The 18,668-nt window shown below is 31.8% G+C and overlaps 2 protein-coding genes across 2 annotated transcripts; both read right to left on the reverse strand.

Annotated features, from left to right (window-relative positions):
- Nucleotides 1-5,531: 5,531 nt before the first annotated feature.
- Nucleotides 5,532-7,452, reverse strand: LOC137819138 (cytochrome P450 81E8-like). The gene is made up of 3 exons (XM_068622901.1): nt 6,877-7,452; nt 6,412-6,781; nt 5,532-6,263 (listed from the first exon to the last, which is right to left on the reverse strand). The coding sequence occupies exons 1-3, from the start codon at nt 7,389-7,391 to the stop codon at nt 5,655-5,657; spliced, it is 1,494 nt and encodes a 497-aa protein (XP_068479002.1). The 5' UTR covers nt 7,392-7,452; the 3' UTR covers nt 5,532-5,654.
- An 8,218-nt stretch (nt 7,453-15,670) lies between these two features.
- Nucleotides 15,671-17,773, reverse strand: LOC137818312 (cytochrome P450 81E8-like). Its single transcript, XM_068621648.1, has 3 exons — nt 17,018-17,773; nt 16,553-16,922; nt 15,671-16,446 (listed from the first exon to the last, which is right to left on the reverse strand). The coding sequence occupies exons 1-3, from the start codon at nt 17,533-17,535 to the stop codon at nt 15,829-15,831; spliced, it is 1,506 nt and encodes a 501-aa protein (XP_068477749.1). The 5' UTR covers nt 17,536-17,773; the 3' UTR covers nt 15,671-15,828.
- Between the last annotated feature and the right edge of the window lie 895 nt (nt 17,774-18,668).

Raw genomic sequence — 18,668 nt, forward strand, 5'->3', positions numbered from 1 at the left:
TGATCCAGGGTCCATTTCCTCCACAAAGCATAAAAAAGGTTGGTCCCTGAAAAGCATAACCAGCTTACGTGAACAGCTAAACAAACAATTTGTACATTCCATCCTTCCCAGGCACCACCCACATCTGCTCAAGAGAAAAAAAAGTTGATCCTATCCTTCAATATAACATCATATAAAAACTGCATTAACAGTGCCCAAACAGGGATTCCAACAGTGCCAGTTACAACTTAGGTCTTCTCGTTCATAAAACTTCCTAACCAAGCATACCCTATTTCATACCTCCTCCAACCACTATCAAAGTCTAGCTCCAACAAAAGGCCTGTTACCTAAGACAGACTCAACTCGTGAAGACCAAAGCAGCGTTTATATCCTCCAAAGACACCTGCTAAACAGAACCAAACCAGCACAAGATATCAAGATAGTTACGGGTCCACCCAGACCCATTTCTTGGTTATCTCCAGCATGACTCGGAATCCGCATAAAATTAGTGTAGCCAACCGAAACTGATAAAAGAGCAACCTGCCCAGATTCCCCTGCTCGTCCCAGTGATAGCACCATACTTGCAGCATCGAAGCCCAAATAGGAAACCCAACGAACCCAATTCAATTATGGCGTCTGTCTATCAACAAACCACATGGAGACCCTGCTTGGTTTACTTTTGACGTGAACAGACCTTCGTAAACCACCTCTTCTACCAAGGATAATCAGCGTACACACAACATGCATTGTATTGGATTTAAGATCCAATCAGAGAAAACATAGGAAAATGACCCTTCCCTATGTTTCGGCCAAAACCAGGACATAAGTTGAGCTGCTTGAAAGGCTTCATCATGGTCAGGGATCCTTTGTCTGAAGATCACATTGTTCCTGTGCTCCCATATACAGCGTAGAATGGCCACCCACACTCCCTTCCAGACCTGGTTCTGCTTTTCGGACAAGATAGAAAGATGAAAATTCAGAAAATGGTTGCATATATCCTTATTGTATACACCAGAACACCTATCCATATAGAGCATAACGTCCAGACACGATAAGCAAAGGTACAATCCAGGAACAGATGCTGGGCAGTTTCTACTGACCGGTTACACAAAACGCACAAAGGAGAATTCACCATAATCCCTCGTACCATAAGATTCTGACGAGTTGGGATTCTGTCTAGGAGGATTCTCCAAGCTGTTATAAGAGCTTTTGGGAAAGCTTTGATCTTCCATAACATCCTAAAAATGTCATTACTTAGTCCGGTTCCTTGATTAACTAAAAGGCCATATGCTGATTTTACCGAGAACAAACCTTTTGGATCGTCATTCCAAGAAATAAAATCCTTAGAATCCTTGTGCATAACACCACCCCTAGATAATACTTCTGATAATTCATCCTCTAGAATGGATTCCCAATGGAATCTTTTGTTTTGATAAACGAGTACTTTTAATGCTTCTTATTAATTATAATAGAAATTATGATAATTAAAATAAGTCTCAAAATTTTAATTTAATATATTTTTTATTATGGATTATTAAATAGGAATAAGATATTAATAATCCAAATAAATCAATATATATAATATTTATCTAATGGAAATAAATGTATCTCTTTTATTAATTTACATATTTAGATTATACACATACGATTGTAATCATTCAAATAACTCAAATGAGATATGGTAATGGTTATAGCATTACATATTTTCTTTTGCATAATATTATCATTTTAATTAGAAATTGTATATATTTTAATTTTGGACACCTAATACTCAATAACACTAGTTGAACAGATATGAATATAATTAAATATTTTTGTGATTAATAATCATTCAATAAGAGATCATTAACTCCAAGTAAAAAGTTTAAATTTTATGCTAAAATTAAAGTTTTAGGTCGATATGAGTTCATGTGGATGAGCTCATTTCTTTTATTAAAAGTAATTGTGGTCCTTTGGTTAATTTGATTAAACATGTTGTGATTATCTAATACTTTTGAGTGGATTTCTTGAGGGGACTAGAGGTAGCCTTTGGAAAGGGCAGCAGCCAGGACTCGAACCTCATATTTATTAATATTATATTCATATTATTAATATTTATTAATATTATTAATAATAATATTATTATTATTAACATTATCATTATTAATATTATTATTATTATTAATATTATTATTATTAATGTTAATATTATTATTATTAATGTTAATATTGTTAATATTATTAATAATAATAAGTATAATAAAAATCATAATAATACTAAAGAATTTGCTTGGTGTAGTGGTTAAATTTTCTTTGGTTATTGAAGGAACCTTATATTTCCTATACATGAAGTGATTTAATATTCACATAAGAGAATAAGAAACATCTCTTCTTCTTACCATTTTTTTTATCATTTTCTTATAGTTCAAGACTATTTTATTTTTTTATGATTTTAGTCTCTCTCGTTTTAAGAAAGAAAAATATGAGTATTGTTGCCTTGGTACTATATGGAACATCAGTATGATTTCCAAGAGCTTGATAAAAGAGGTTTTGAAATTTTGTGTGGGTCTTGAATGTCGTATTGGAGGTTTCTTAAATCACAAGCCATCTATCCAAAATTGGTAAGAAAATTCAAGAAAAATGCTAAGTTGGTAGAAGAGAACACTATTGTCTTTTTGGTTTTGGGTGAACAATTGTTCATCAATATGGCCAATATCTTTAAAGAAATCACTACAAAGAGGTTCCTAATTGTTTTTATCCTATGAGGGAAAAGGTTTAGTGTGGAACTCACACAGTTGTACAAAAGCTATATGGTGATAACTTTTCAGAGGAGTTTGCTCGTCAAAAGGTTAAGAAGCCCTGTACTAAGGAAAAAATATTGTGACAGAGTGTGGAAAGTTGTTGAAGAAGATAGGAAAAGTAATGGACAACCCCCTTACACAATCCTTGTAAATCATCTGCTCCATCTTCAAGGTTTTTATAAGGAGTTCTTATAGATAGATGATCATCAACATAAATAGGTCATCATAAGAGCGCGATGCATTGTGAATCAACCCATTTTCTCTTTGGAAAATTTTTGACAAAAGCATCTAGGATTAATTGAGGCAGGTACAAGTTCAAGAATTTCCTGTGGACTATCTTATGGCTTATAGATTTCAGAAAGTTTTAAAGTTTGTGGAGAATAGATTTCAAAAACTTTTTCTGAAAGGTTTTGCATTAGGGAAAAAGGAAAGTAGAATAGATACTACTAAGAAGAATGGATCATTAGACATTTATCAATTGTTGGGGATAAACTGGTAGAAAATAGTTCTTAGATTTATCCCAAAAAAAAAAGGCATCTATGTCTCATAAAATATTAAACAGGAGAAAGTGTCTATTAATCATTTGTGAAGACCTTCACTAGTGTAGAAAGGCAAAACGACGACGACTATTTTCAATTTAAAACGGAGGCTATATAGCCGCATTTGAGGTACACGTAATCTTAAATTGAAGAGATAATATTCATGTATCTTTAACTTTCAAATTTATAATATTTTAATTATTCTTATACAAAATTTAAATCTCTTTACAAATAATTTTTTATTACTAAATATTATTTTAAAAATTTCAGCAATCAATTTCTTACAAATATTAAAAATTTAAATCAAATTTTAGTAATCAGTCATTATAATCTTAAGTATTTTAAACATTTATATTTATTTTATGTTGACATGTTTTAAAAAATATTTTTTATAATAATTATATATTATTATATTGTATTAAAATATTTTAATAATTTTAAAATTCAATAATGAAATATATTTAAAAAACTATATTAATTTATAAAATATTGAAAAGCATTGAAAGAAAATAAAACCACATTACAGGAGAACATTTTTGTATTGATTGAATATTTTTCGGATCAAGATTTAATAAAATAAATTTGTTCCAGCTATACTGTTAGTTAGTAGTTAGATTCAAAATAATTAGAAAGTAGGTAGTAGACGAGTCTTTGTTACGCACATATCACGTGAATCTGTGTACACCTTTGTCCATACTCTTCTTTAAGGTGGTTTTGTCTCCACATGGGGCTCTCATGCCCTTACTCTTCCACATTCTAAATGCATGATGGCATGTGGGGATTTTTTTTATTATTATCTCGTTTCAAAATATAAAATTAAATTGAAATGATTTAATTCTTCATAATTTGTTTTTAAAGTATTATTAATATTTTTAATTATAATATAAATTATTATATTAATTTTATTTTGTTTATCTTTCCTCTATACAGTAATTTAACTTATTTAAAGATTAGACTATTACATTGTTAATGTATTAGTATTAATTTTATATTGAGTTTTTTTATGTGCAATAACATGAAATTGATTTTTGTTTATAGTTTAAATATTAGATCTTACAAGTACTTGTAATAAAGAAAATATTGGAATAATATTTTTTTTTATATAATAAACGAATTTTCAACGTAAACTATATTATAATATTATAACATTCAGCGATGAGTTAACATGAAATATTTTAACATCCTAGTGCACACTGAAAAAAAAAAAATACTAACAATGCCTATTTCAATAGTTTCTTTACTATAAAAACCCATGAAGTCTAAAGTTTGGATTAGGAACGAAAACCAACTTCACGTGAAAGTACATAAACAAAAAATATATTTAACCATTTTATATTTTATTATTATTGTTTATCTTCCTTCTAAGTGTTATTTTCATTTACTTTTTATTTGTTTGAAGAATATAATATTTACCTAATAATTTATATTATTTTAGATAATGTATATGATATTTTAATTTTAAGAACTCATGTTGATATTAACTATATGAGAGTATAAGAATATTGTATCGGTCATAGTTGAGTGAGTCACTATTGACCGATCCATCGGATTATCAAATACATAAAAGAGTAAATCAAAGATAAATAAATGACAAATACAAAAACATTTTATAAATTATGATAACCTCCTTATAAATTCGGGCTTCTTTTGCAATTTGTCCCAATATATCTCCAAATTCTCAAAATTCTTTTGATTGACCAATGTTGTTTGCGTAAATTTCTCTCTAATATCTTCCAGTTTGATTATTCTCTATAAAATGATAATATTATGCAAAAGAAAATATGTAATGCTATAACCATTACCAGATCTCATTTGAGTTATTTGAATGTTTACAATCGTATGTGTATAATCTAAATATGCAAATTAATAAAAGAGATACATTAATTTCCATTAGATAAATATTAATATATATATATATATATATTGATTTATTTGGATTATTAATATCTTATTCCTATTTAATAATCCATAATAAAAAATATATTGAATTAAAATTTTGAGACTTATCTTTAATTATCATAATTTCTATTATAATTAATAAGAAGCCTTAAAAGTACTCATTTAACAAAACACTTATTACATTAAATAATATAAAGAATTTATTGGGAAACTAGAACTTATAACATATCACACTCAATGGAGACGAATATGTTTATGCAGAAATATTTATTCTCCAAACATTACATTATGTTTATTCTTTAAATAACACCATAAATCAGAACTAATAACCACATTCAATGGAAACGCATATTATTTTCAACCCATTAAATAATCACAAGAATTTATTGTAAAACTAGAACTTATAACATACATCACATATTTATTCCCCAAACATTACATAAAATAACACCATAAATCAGTAGTTATCTTTAACTAGGGGTGTTTGGCGAAGTTTGCACATAACTTCTAAAGGATTTTTTCTGGATATAGTAATTCCATTTGCTTCAGACATATCAACTTGTTCCTTGCCAATTCGTTTCCAATCAAAGCATTGAAGCAATAAGGCCACAGATAAACTCACTGTACGTTGAGCTAGGTTTGATCCAGGACAAGCCCTTCTCCCTAACCCAAATGAAAGTAACCTACTCACTTCACTTTCATCCTCAAACCTTTCAGGCTTAAAATGTGTTGGATCACTCCACATTTTTGGATCTGTATGAACAGCCCATGCATTCACCAACACAATTGTGTCTTTTGGGAGATTATATTTTCCTATGCTGCAATCTTCTGAAGACAAATGTGGTGACCAAATTGGAGCTGCAGGGTGCAATCGAAGTGTCTCGTAAACAATACATTGAATATAAGGGAGTTTTGACATGTCAGATTCCTCTACCAGACGATTTGGTCCAACATGAGTGTCTATGTCATTCTTTGCCTTCTTTATAACTTCTGGATGGTTTAATAAATTAGCCATTGCCCATTCTAAAGTTAAAGCTGATGTATCTGTTCCAGCAAGTAGCAAGCTCTGTAAAATCCAAAAAAAAAAGAGTATCAATATACCACATAAAGAAAGAGATCCTTCTTTTTAGTTTCTTTTTGTTTTTACTCTAAACAAAAATGGATGAACAATTTGATATTTAAGTAGATACAGAAACAAAGAAATAATTAACTACCAGAGAAAGTCCTTTGATGATTTGATCAGTGTATTGTTCAGGTTGTGATCGTTGTAGAGCAAGGAGGTGACCTATCATAGTATTGCCACTGTAATTTCCACTGCTACGATGTTCGTCAATGAGTTCTTGTAAGAATGTATCGGTTCTCTTACCAATCCCCTTTAACCTTTTCTCTAAATTATCAAAATCAAACAACCTCACAAAAGGCAAGAAGTCTCCGCGGTTATTTACTCCGGCTAATGTCACTAACTCTTTAAGGATATCTTGGAACTCCTTTGCTTTCTGCACATCATTCACGTCACAATCGTCGCCGAATAATCTCTTTCCCGCCACGATTCTCGTCATTGTGTTAAACGCCGTTTCCATGAACCTTAATATAAAATTGTTATTTAGACATAATGCTAATGTAAGAGTAATGTGTAATTTAATAAAACATAGTGTAAGGATATTTGATAAAGAACTGACATGGATTTAAGATCCACTTTGGTGAAGTCGTTGTGTGAAAGGTGAGCGAGCTTTTGCACGAGCCTCATGATCTCGCCCCTACGAACATGGTAGAAGGAGTTTAAACGGTTGGTTGAGACAACTTCCAGCGCTAAGATGCGGCGAAGATGGCGCCAATGGTCGCCGTAGGAGGAGTGAAGGATGGTGCTGTTGTCGTAGCTGATGTACTTGCCAAAGAGAAAGTGAGGTCGGTTGGCCAAGACGATGTCGTTTTTGGTACAGCATTCTTGCACCGCAGACTGTGAACAAACGACCACCACGAGACGGGAACCGAACCAGAGAGAGAAGACTTGGCCGTATTTTTGCGACAATTGAGTGAAAGTGCGGTGGAAAGGCTGTTTGAGTTGCAAGAGATTTCCGACTATAGGGTAAGAGAATGGCCCTGGAGGAAGGTTTCTGAATGTTCTTGTTTTGAAGAAGAGCTTAAGAGAGAACAGAAACAGAAGAATTAGCAAAGCCAAATACAAAAGAGCCATACTTGAATCTTTGCTTCTGCTATTCTGCTATTGATTTTTATGTTTTTGATTTCCATGCATGTGAGTTTATATAGGCATAAAAATGGTAAGCTGGAAAAACAAAAGTCAAGAACAAATGGCTGTTCAAATTAGCTGGCAAATAACATTGAATTTGAGGTTTATAAAATAATAATAAAGTGGTGCATGGCAAATAATGTTGCAGTTGAGGTTTATAAAATAATCATAAAGTGGTGTATGGGTGTACTCAGATTTTATTATTACCTAACTATTTATTCTTAAATTGATACGTAATTAGATATTAAGATTTTAATTATTGATTTAATAATTAATTGAATTGCATTTGAGCTAAACAATGATATTAATGAATTTTTTTTGTTATGAGCATAAAAGCACACTTCAAAACAGAGTGTGTGAACTGGAATTAAAAAATAGTTAAAAGAGATTTGGTACACGTTAAGGATGCATGAGATCCCAGCAATACACTGTAGCGATTATTGACTTCACATAGAGTAGCATCTCTACTGGGATTTGTTTTTATTATATTATTCAATCTACCTCGTGGCATACAAAATGTATAAAGGATTTTAGTGATTTTAATTTTCAATATCTTTTAGAAAATGCAACATATGGTGCATAATTCGTAATTATTAAAATCTCAAAATTTCCAATTTCAACTTCAAATCTTTGAATTATAAACTTGTAGTTAAATAGTGTTTCTCTTACCTGTGAAAATTGGAATTAATTGCAGATACATTATTCACGTAATTTTTTTAATATGCTTTGTGACTGAGGATTGATAGTTACACGTGGAAGTTTTTCAATTATCAAGCAAGTACTCTTTTAATGATTAAGTAAGTAAAGTATATGATTTAAAAATATAATAGTGTACCTTCCTTTAAAAATATAATAGTCTACCTTTTTTAAAAAAAAAATTATTTATAGTTTTTAGTAATGTGTTATTTGATTCATGATCATATTTAATACATATTTTTAATAAATAAGTGTTAACTGATTTTTAGGGATGTCATCAAAATTTATAAGATAATATATCTGGTGCATATCTTCAATAAATCAGTATTAATTGATTTCAACGAATATAAAATAAATTAACATAGAACTTAGCAAAAGTGTAAAATTAATACTAATACAATGAGAATATAATAGAGTATGTTTATAATAGTGTAAATTAAATTTTAGATAAAAGATAAACGTAATAAAAAGAATGTAATAATTTTTATTATAATATTTTGTAATAATTTATGACGAATGAAATCGTTTCTACTTAATTTTATATTTAAAACGAGTAAAAAAATTGGCCACATGGAATTTACAATTAGAGTGCGCTTGAACTTGACTTTTAATGCTTTCACAACATGCATTTAGAACGTGGAATTGTAAGATACAAGAGTCCCATATGGAGACAAAACCACCTCAAAGAGGACTGTGCGCTTGATCCAAGAAATATTATAACCTATGATTATGAGTAATAATAGTAATTTGTTATTATTTTAACATTTCATTACCGTATCAATAATGATCGAACAAGTTATTATTTGTTTCGATTGTAATTGCATTTCTTCCTTCATACTCGTGTTTGGGTTTCAGTTCTAGATTGAGAGTAGACCTGCAAAAGGTTATCTAAGACTAAAGTAACACTGAGTATAATGATGTAATAAATGATGTAATAATGACGTATTTTGTTTGTTTGTTGTGCCTATTTATATGGTCTTGATTAATCATTTTACTACTACATCGAGATTATCATATGTATCATGATTAAGATTGTGTTACCTAATTTTTTGTATGGTTTAACTTGTGTTAATATACTTTACTTTTAACACATTCTTCTTATGGGGGTCGGTGTACTGGTGTGTCCTACGACTGTTCGGCCCCTAACGGTACACTGCTCAAGGATATTACCCGAAGGGTCTTGATATGGTTGCTCCATGAATCAAGGTTGGATGGAACAAGGTTGTATGACTTCTCTGTTACACAAGCTTGGATGGGACATGTCCTGCAGAGTTCCAGAAAGATCTTTTGGCGTGAAATTTTTTATTAGTCTTAGGATTTGCATTTTTCTAAAAAGGACCATTAGATATGAATAGATCTAACGATTCGCGACGCTTGGTATGATCGAGGCTAGGGTTCTATAAATAGGGGCTTTTTTTTTTTAACTTTTATTTTGCTTTGAATCCTGAATACCGAATTGTGGTGAGGTGTCGACCGTTTTCCACAAAAGGTTATTGATGTTTTCATCTAGTTCTTATGACTATTTGTCTTCTTCTAGGGGATCATTCGGTGTCGTTGGTGGGCATAGGGGCTCTCGGTTTGGTTCTTGTCGGCCAGACACTCCTAGTGGGGAAGCCGACCTGGCTAATAAGGGGAACCATTCATACCAGGTAAGGTAGGAGTGGGTAAATAGTAAGGTGATTGAGTATTTTACTCAATATAGGTGGAGTTATACCATGAATTCATTCCTGTCAAGTGTTCCTATGATTAAGTCAAATGCCGATACGAGTATTATCTTTATCAGAAGTTGTGATGTTTTTTAAAACATTTGCCACGGTCGGGAATAGTCTAGTTTCGACTTCTATTTATTTATATTATTGTTTTTTCTCGGACCTCCATGTCTTACATTCGATGAATTCACAATGGGGTGCTTGGAATTCTAAATGTTGCTCTTACACAACTTCACTTGAACTCTTGGGCCACACTGCAAGTGTTTCGCCTAATATGTGATATGTTTCGGCTTAAGTTGAGTCCTCGATCTTTTCTTTCTTTACTATAACGCTCATCCAATTGATCTTGCGGGTTGGGTTTCTCTAACGTGTCGGTCGGGCAATATTCTTTTCACCCCCTTCTCCTCCACTTATAAAAACATTAAGGGGAGATTCTTTAAAAAGATTTATTGAGTCGAAAGGGAGATTGTTATTCTTTTATGCAGAGGGGAAACCAAGATTCTTTTTTTATAGGACCTATTTTCCCACACGTTATAAATCTTAGCCGAGGTCATCGATGACCACCGAGGATCGAGAAATTTATGTTTTCTATCAGTTGTCGAAGAGGTTACCGACCCAGAAAATGCTTTCCATTTATAATATTGCACCTCATCGTTGGGTGGACTTTAATGATTTGTTGTAAATGTACTCTCTTATATTTTGGTTTTAACTTCACAGAATTTGTATTTTGCTTGCAGAAAAAATGGACTAGACTACCCTTGATATGGACTTGGTTTTGAAGCAGCTTCGCCGATAGGTCAGCCAAAGACCGGGAGAAAGCATTGAACTTGTTGTCGGGGGTCTTTGACACCAATTGTTGATTTATCTCCTCCTCTGGCTAACAATAATCTTTTTAAGAAAAATAAGAGGGCACGACTCGAGAAGTCCCCTCAAAGGTCACGACCCTCACCTTTTGGGGCCAATACCCACACTCCCCTTCCTATGTTGGGAGATGGACTAAGGTTTGACAAAGAGGTGCAAATGGCTCTCTCCCTAGCCGAGGAGGAGGTCTTGGATGCGACCTCCTTAGATGTGATCTGCACCGAGATGAAGAGTCGCACATTAGTGATGACGAGGGTCAACAATAGTCTTCCACGACCTTGACTAAAAAGTTGAAGGATGAGTTGGTGGAGTCAACAAGTTATTGGTATTGTCATTTTCTTTGTAAGGCTTGTTCGCCATGATCTCAAAGCTTAGATTTGACTAGAAAGTACTTTTAAGTTTCTGACCCAAATGATAATGCTTAACATATTTGCATGCTAGGAATATATTTGAAATGTTTTTTTATCAGCAAAGAATAAAACAAAATAAAAGAGATACTTTAGGAGTATCTCAACCCGTATACAGAATCCAAGAAACCCAAACCAACAATGAATATTGGTTTCTTAAGAAGAAAACAAAACTCATTCATAAAATGAATAACCCTTCCACCAACCCATAAAAGCCTACACAAATGGCCTAAAGAAACCATTGCTTAAGAACCCCCAATGTACCACAATTCAACAACCATTATACCTCATTATGCAACAGAATCATGTAAAATAATAATGATTGTGGCAGCAACATAAAAGACTTCAAAAATAAAGAGCATCTACTATATAAGCAGACCCACCCAAAAAGAAACAGAACAGTTGTAAGGGATGTATATTGGTGTTCCTCTTGAGCAACACGAAGGCCTTTTGCACCTCTAAACTTTCTCATCTTAAAAATTCATGGGTTAGAGGTAGGTGTGGGATGTGCTGAATTAATGTTAATTGCTATCAACATCTAATCTTAATGATAAGAAACTTTTATAAATATGCAAAGAATCGATATTTAGAAGACTCCTTGATAATTTAGAAGATTTCTCACATATTTATAAAAACAACTTAGAGTCGCACTCAAACGTTGATAGTAATTAAAATTTCAAGTCTATTTCTAGCACTCAAATATGTTAAATATTGTTGTTTAGGTCAGAACCCTAAAAATACTTTTAAGCCAGATTTAAGATTCTAGATCAAGAGTTAGAAACAAAACAACAATAGCAATAATCAATCAAAAACATAATATTCTATCATATTTAAATATCACCTCAATACATAAGAGTTTGAGCATATTACACCCAATCCCAAAGGGTAGAATTAGCCACGCATCTTCTAATATCTTTTATTCTCCCAATTGGGTTACAAGTCACTTAATGATGTTTTCCTCTCAATCTAGCACACTAGGGTTGAGCTTTAAGCCCCCTATTTAACCTAATTTACCAGGGTTAGGTGACTTCCTGCGTCACGCTGATGGGCTTAATGATGAAAACATAAAATGACCCAATTTGTCTGACGCATTTTCGCTCAAGTGAGATGTAGCTCGCTCAAGCGAGAAAGACGTTGATTTCCGAAAACTTCACGGGAGCATTCCCGCTCAAGCGAGAATGAGCTCGCTTGAGCAAGAAACTCCGCTGCTGAGTTGGAATTTTTGCTCTTTTTGTGCGTTTCGGGCCTTCAAGCTTTCTCCTTTTAGCTTATCTTATTTTCTTTAGACCAGTCATCTCCATTCTTCCTTAAAAGCCTGAAATTAACACCAAATTGGGGAATAAAATGTTATTATTCAAATGAAGATAATAAAATATGTAAAAAGATATAAATTAATAAATTAGGGATTCTTTTATATATATTTTAAAAATTAATATTCATAAGTGCCTATACTTTAATATGAAATATTACTGAAATTAGGCACTTATCAATATCCGTCCTTAGGAACAACTTATTACTTCTGACAACACGGTACACTTGTCGTAGAAAAGTCATCGAATTTTTTGCTTCATGTTTGGGGAATAATTAATTTTTTAGTACAAATTCCTAAATGTTGTGAATATTCTAACTGTTTTTATTTTTTGTTTATTTTGTGTATTGTTTTATTTTGGTTTATATTAATTAATTGCATATTTGTTTAGATTTGGTTTTATTTTATTTTTAGATTTAATTTGCATTTATTTTATTATGTTTATTTTTTCAATTTTAAAATAAATAAAAAATTATTTTTTTGTTGCTAGTGAATCCTTGTGCTACCCTTGAATTAGCTGTCTTATATGATATTGAGAGGTCAAATTCTCAAAGACCAATTATTATTTGAAGCAGAGATTGAAAGGGCAGACAAAAGAAATAAAAAGACAAAGACAAAAGAGAGACAAGGAAACACTAGATAGAAATCCTCAACCACTTCTTCTTTCCCACTAATATTTTTCAGGATGAAAGCAACATGGTAGAAGAGCAAGCACCACCCCATAGGAGAACACTTGGAGATTATGCCGTGCAGTAGTGCCCAAGGCATTTTTCTAGTATTGCAATACCTGCTACCACCAGGGCCTTGGAGATGAAACCTGTTTTCCTTAGTCTCATCAGTACCCATCAATTTACAACGATGAATCATGAGGGTCCATATACACATTTGGCCACATTTTATGAATTGGTGGGAACAATGGGTTTTCAATCAGGTGATATTGAAAATGTTTATATGCGATTGTTTCCTTTTTCATTGGTAGGAAAGGCTAAAGAAGGACTCAAATCTCATCCAAATTAGAGCCTCACTAGCTGGAAGGATGTAGAGGAAAAATTTATGCAAAGATTTTTTCCAATATCTCGCTACATCGAAGCAAAGTCCGAAATATCTATATTCAGAAAAGAAGTAGATGAAGCTTTTAGTGAGACATGGGAGAGATTCAAAATGATGTTGGGAAAATGTCCAAATCATGGGTTTGAAGATATTGCTCAAATGAGCATATTTCTTAATGGTCTCAGATCTGATACTAAGATGTTCCTAGATGTTGCAACCCAAAAGAGCATTGCAATAAAATTGCCTATGAAAGTGGTAGAATAGCAGGAGAAAAGGATGGTAATAATGTAGTGGTTGAAAAAGAAAGGGAAAATGAGACTGAGGGGGAGAGAGAAGAAAAGAAGTGAGGAGGAAAAGATAAAGTGAAAATAAGGAGAGAGGTGTTCTTGAAAAATATTTATCATATCCTCATGCTCCTTCAAAAAAAAAAGAAGGAAAGAATTTGAAGTTGTTTTGCAGAAAATCTAAAACAAAATTCAACATTTGAGAGATTTATGAAGAATAGAAGTTATATTGAAGAGAGAAATATAAAGGTGGAGGCTACATGTTGTGCCATTACTAAAAAGGGTTTGCCTAAAAAATGCAAGGACCTAAGAAGCTTTATTCTTCCTGTGTCTATATGTGCTTTATTTGTGGACAAGGTCTTACTAGATTTGGGGGCAAGCATAAATCTAATTCCTTTGGCAATGTTGGAGAAATTAGGTGATTTGAAGATTAAACCCACCAAGATGACATTACAGTTAGCTAATAGAGTAACCTACTATCCATATGGTTTGGTTGAAAATGTTCTCGTTAAGGTGGACAAGTTTACATTTTCTGTGAATCTCCTAGAATTATAATTGATACTGATAAGGAAAATCTTAAAGTAAGAACTCAAGATGATAAGGTAACTTTTAATCTTTTGTATGATTTGAAAAATTCTAATGCAGAAAAGAAATGTTTAAAAAAAATATTAAAATGATTTTGTTTTAAATATGAAAGAATGAGTTTTTAACTTTGCAGTTTTATTTCGTCCATATTAATTTTCTGTCATGTCAAGATTTTCAATTTTCTTGTTTTTCTCTTTTTTGGCACTTCAAAATTGTCCCCCTAAGCATCCTCTCCAAGTACAGAAACTTGGTTGTCTAAGAATATTTTTCATCCGTATCTGATTTCTTGGATGCATTTGGTATGCAAATTTAGGTGCCTTTGATTCATTTCTTTCTTTTTTTAGTAAAATGAGTTTTATTTTAATGGTTGTGGGGCCACGATTTGGTGAAACAAAGAGTGTCCATTGTTTAATGTTATTAAAAAATTACTCTCACTTAATAACTCAATGTATTATTTATTTTAATCATATTATAAGTAAGGATCTACTATTTCTTTGTTTTATTTACTTTCTTTTGTTTGTGTATCAATTGGTGGGGACCATAGTTTTGAGACATGAAGTTAGAATTAACGTTGTGTTTGTTTTGTTTTCACTGATTTAGTGTGGACGAAGATGGATTTGCAAGAGGTGATATTTTTTTTATCTTCAGATATGTGGTGAAGAAAAGCAAGAGTTTATGAAAAAAAGAGATGTGATGGTTTCTGTGTAATGTGAAGAAAGACAAGAAAAGTCATGTCTTCCATGATGAAAAAGTCTAAATGTCCTTGAATATTTGCATGTAATTTGATTTAGAAGGAGTGGAGGAAGAAGATAATTGATTATAAGAATATCATAATTGATTATACTCATAAATTAGTTTAATCAAATAAATAAATATATATAGAGAGAGGCAAGAGAACACTAAAAAAATAATTAAATAAAAATAAGTGACTAATTTAGAATCTAAAATAATTAGAGTTAAAATCTTGGTAAGCAATGTTATATACTAATTTAGAAACTAGTTTATAATTTTTAATTAATAATACAAATTAATTTAGATATTAATATTTTTTTATTTTATAAATTAGTATATAACTTAATTAATATAGTAACTAATTATTTTTAATCTTTAAAATTAGTTTTTATTTAATTATTTTTTTATAGTAAAAATTTATTTGGAGTATTAATATCTTACCCCTAATAATCCATAATTAAATTATATTAAATTAAAATTATGAGACTTATTTTTAATTATCAAAATTTCTATTATAATAAGAAACCTTAAATTATAATCTCATATTTATAAAAGATTACTATTACATTAAATAATATAAAGAAAATAAGAATTTATTGTAAAACTAGAACTTATAAGTTATAACTCATCACATTCAATAGAAATACATACTTATCTTCAACACATAACATACTCATCACATATTGTCTATGCAGACATATTTATTTTCCACACATTACATTATGTTTATTCTTTAAATAACACCATCCTTCAGTACATATCCTTTATTGTTGCTGCTGCTGGTGTTTGACGAAGTTGGCACATAACTTCCAAAGGTTGTGTTCTTGATATAGTAATCCCTTTTCCTTCAGACATATCAACTTTTTCGTCACTAATTCGTTTCCACTCAAAGCATTGAAGCAATAAGGCCACAGATAAACTCACTGTACGTTGAGCTAGGTTTGATCCAGGACAAGCCCTTCTCCCTAACCCAAATGAAAGTAACCTACTCACTTCACTTTCATCCTCAAACCTTTCTGGCTTAAAATGTGTTGGATCACTCCACACTTTTGGATCTGTATGAACAGCCCAAGCATTCACTAACACAATTGTGTCTTTTGGGAGATTATATTTTCCTATGTTGCAGTCTTCTGAAGACAAATGTGGTGACCAAATTGGAGCTGCAGGGTGCAATCGAAGAGTCTCGTAAACAATGCATTGAATGTAAGGGAGTTTTGACATGTCAGATTCCTCTACAAGACGATCTGCTCCAACTTCAGCGTCTATATCATTTTTTGCCTTCTTTACAACTTCTGGATGGTTTAATAAATTAGCCATTGCCCATTCTAAAGTTAAAGCTGATGTATCTGTTCCAGCAAGTAGCAAGCTCTGTAAAATCCAAAAAAAAAGAAAGTATCAATATACCACATAAGGAAACAGATCCTTCTTTTTAGGTTCTTTTGTTTTTACTCTAAACAAAGAAATAACTAATTACCAGAGAAAGTCCTTTGATGATTTGATCGGTGTATTGTTCAGGTTGTGATCGTTGTAGAGCAAGAAGATGAGCTATCATAGTATTGCCACTGTAATTTCCAGTACTACGATGTTCGTCAATGAGTTCTTGTAAGAATGCATCGGTTCTCTTACCAATCCCCTTTAACCTTTTCTCTAAATTATCAAAATCAAACAACCTCACAAAAGGCAAGAAGTCTCCGCGGTTATTTACTCCGGCTAATGTCACTAACTCTTTAAGGATATCTTGGAACTGCTTTGCTTTCTGCACATCATTCACGTCACAATCGTCGCCGAATAATCTCTTTCCCGCCACTATTCTCGTCATGGTGTTAAACGCCGTTTCCATGAACCTTAATATAAAAATGTTATTTAGACATAATGCTAATATAAGAGTAATGTATAATTTAATAAAACATAGTGTAAGGATGTTTGATAAAGAACTGACATGGATTTAAGATCCACTTTGGTGAAGTCGTTGTGTGAAAGGTGAGCGAGCTTTTGCACGAGCCTCATGATCTCGCCCCTACGAACATGGTAGAAGGAGTTTAAACGGTTGGTTGAGACAACTTCCAGCGCTAAGATGCGGCGAAGATGGCGCCAATGGTCGCCGTAGGAGGAGTGAAGGATGGTGCTGTTGTCGTAGCTGATGTACTTGCCAAAGAGAAAGTGAGGTCGGTTGGCCAAGACGATGTCGTTTTTGGTACAGCATTCTTGCACCGCAGACTGTGAACAAACGACCACCACGAGACGGGAACCGAACCAGAGAGAGAAGACTTGGCCGTATTTTTGCGACAATTGAGTGAAAGTGCGGTGGAAAGGCTGTTTGAGTTGCAAGAGATTTCCGACTATAGGGTAAGAGAATGGCCCTGGTGGAAGGTTTCTGAATGTTCTTGTTTTGAAGAAGAGCTTAAGAGAGAACAGAAACAGAAGAATTAGCAAAGCCAAATACAAAAGAGCCATCATACTTGAAGCTTTGCTTCTGCTATTCTGCTATTGATTTTTATGTTTTTGATTTCCAAGCATGTGGGAGTTTATATAAGCATAAAAATGGTAAGCTCAAAAAAAAAGGCCAAGAAAAATAGCTGGGGAACGAAAAACATTTGGGTTTGGTTTTTAGGTAAATGCGATTTGAATACGTAGCAGTAGCGTGAGTTGGCTTCTAGTGGTGGTGGTGCATGCGTGAGTAGGGTCCGTCGGCACTGAGATTTCTTGATACCTAACAAGAAAATTAGTATTGTTGTAATTTTTTCAATATAGTTTATTATATTTTTAAAATCATCCACAAGTTTTTTCACAAACTGCATTATTTAAAAATTATTTTAAATAAAAATTATAGTAAGCAAAATACAAATAGAATTGTAACAATTTTAATTTTGAAAAAAATCTTTTAATAGTTCCAACTATAATAAGAATAGCTAATATTTATTCTACACCATACGCGTAGGAGATAATTAAATGACTTCAAACAACTCACCATCTCAAAACTTTTAAAATTCCACCTTCAATTTGTTTAAGTTTTTCAATACTAAATAATATATATATATATATATATATATATATATACTTATATGTATTATATTTCTCAATCTTCATAGCCAATTGTAGTCTATAACATATTGAAAATGATGGATCTGAAAACTAAACATCATCTTAATAGAAACAATTTTTAAAGATAAAAAATAATTAGTTATTATATTAACTAAATTATATACTTGTTTAGAAACTAAACAAATTATTAATATCTAAATTAGTTTCTATTATTGATAGTTGGTATCTAATTAGTTACCAAGATTTTAGATATCAATTTTAAAATCTAAATAATTGTTAATTAAAATCTAAGTAATTGATTAGATATCAATTTATAAATTATTTATTAATAATATAAACTAATTTAGAAACTAATAATTTTTTTAGTGTCTAAAATAGCATATAACTAAATTAGATACCATTTTAGAAACTAAAAAGAAATTAATTTGGTTTCTAAATTTTTGGATGGTCCGATAACGATCCGATAGCGGGTGGCACGATAGACCCAACTCAAACACTCACTAGGATAGGTTCGAAATGGCTCTGATACCATATTACGAAGTGGACTT

The sequence above is a fragment of the Phaseolus vulgaris genome, chromosome 10, assembly GCF_000499845.2.
Source record: "Phaseolus vulgaris cultivar G19833 chromosome 10, P. vulgaris v2.0, whole genome shotgun sequence".
NCBI lineage: Eukaryota > Viridiplantae > Streptophyta > Magnoliopsida > Fabales > Fabaceae > Phaseolus > Phaseolus vulgaris.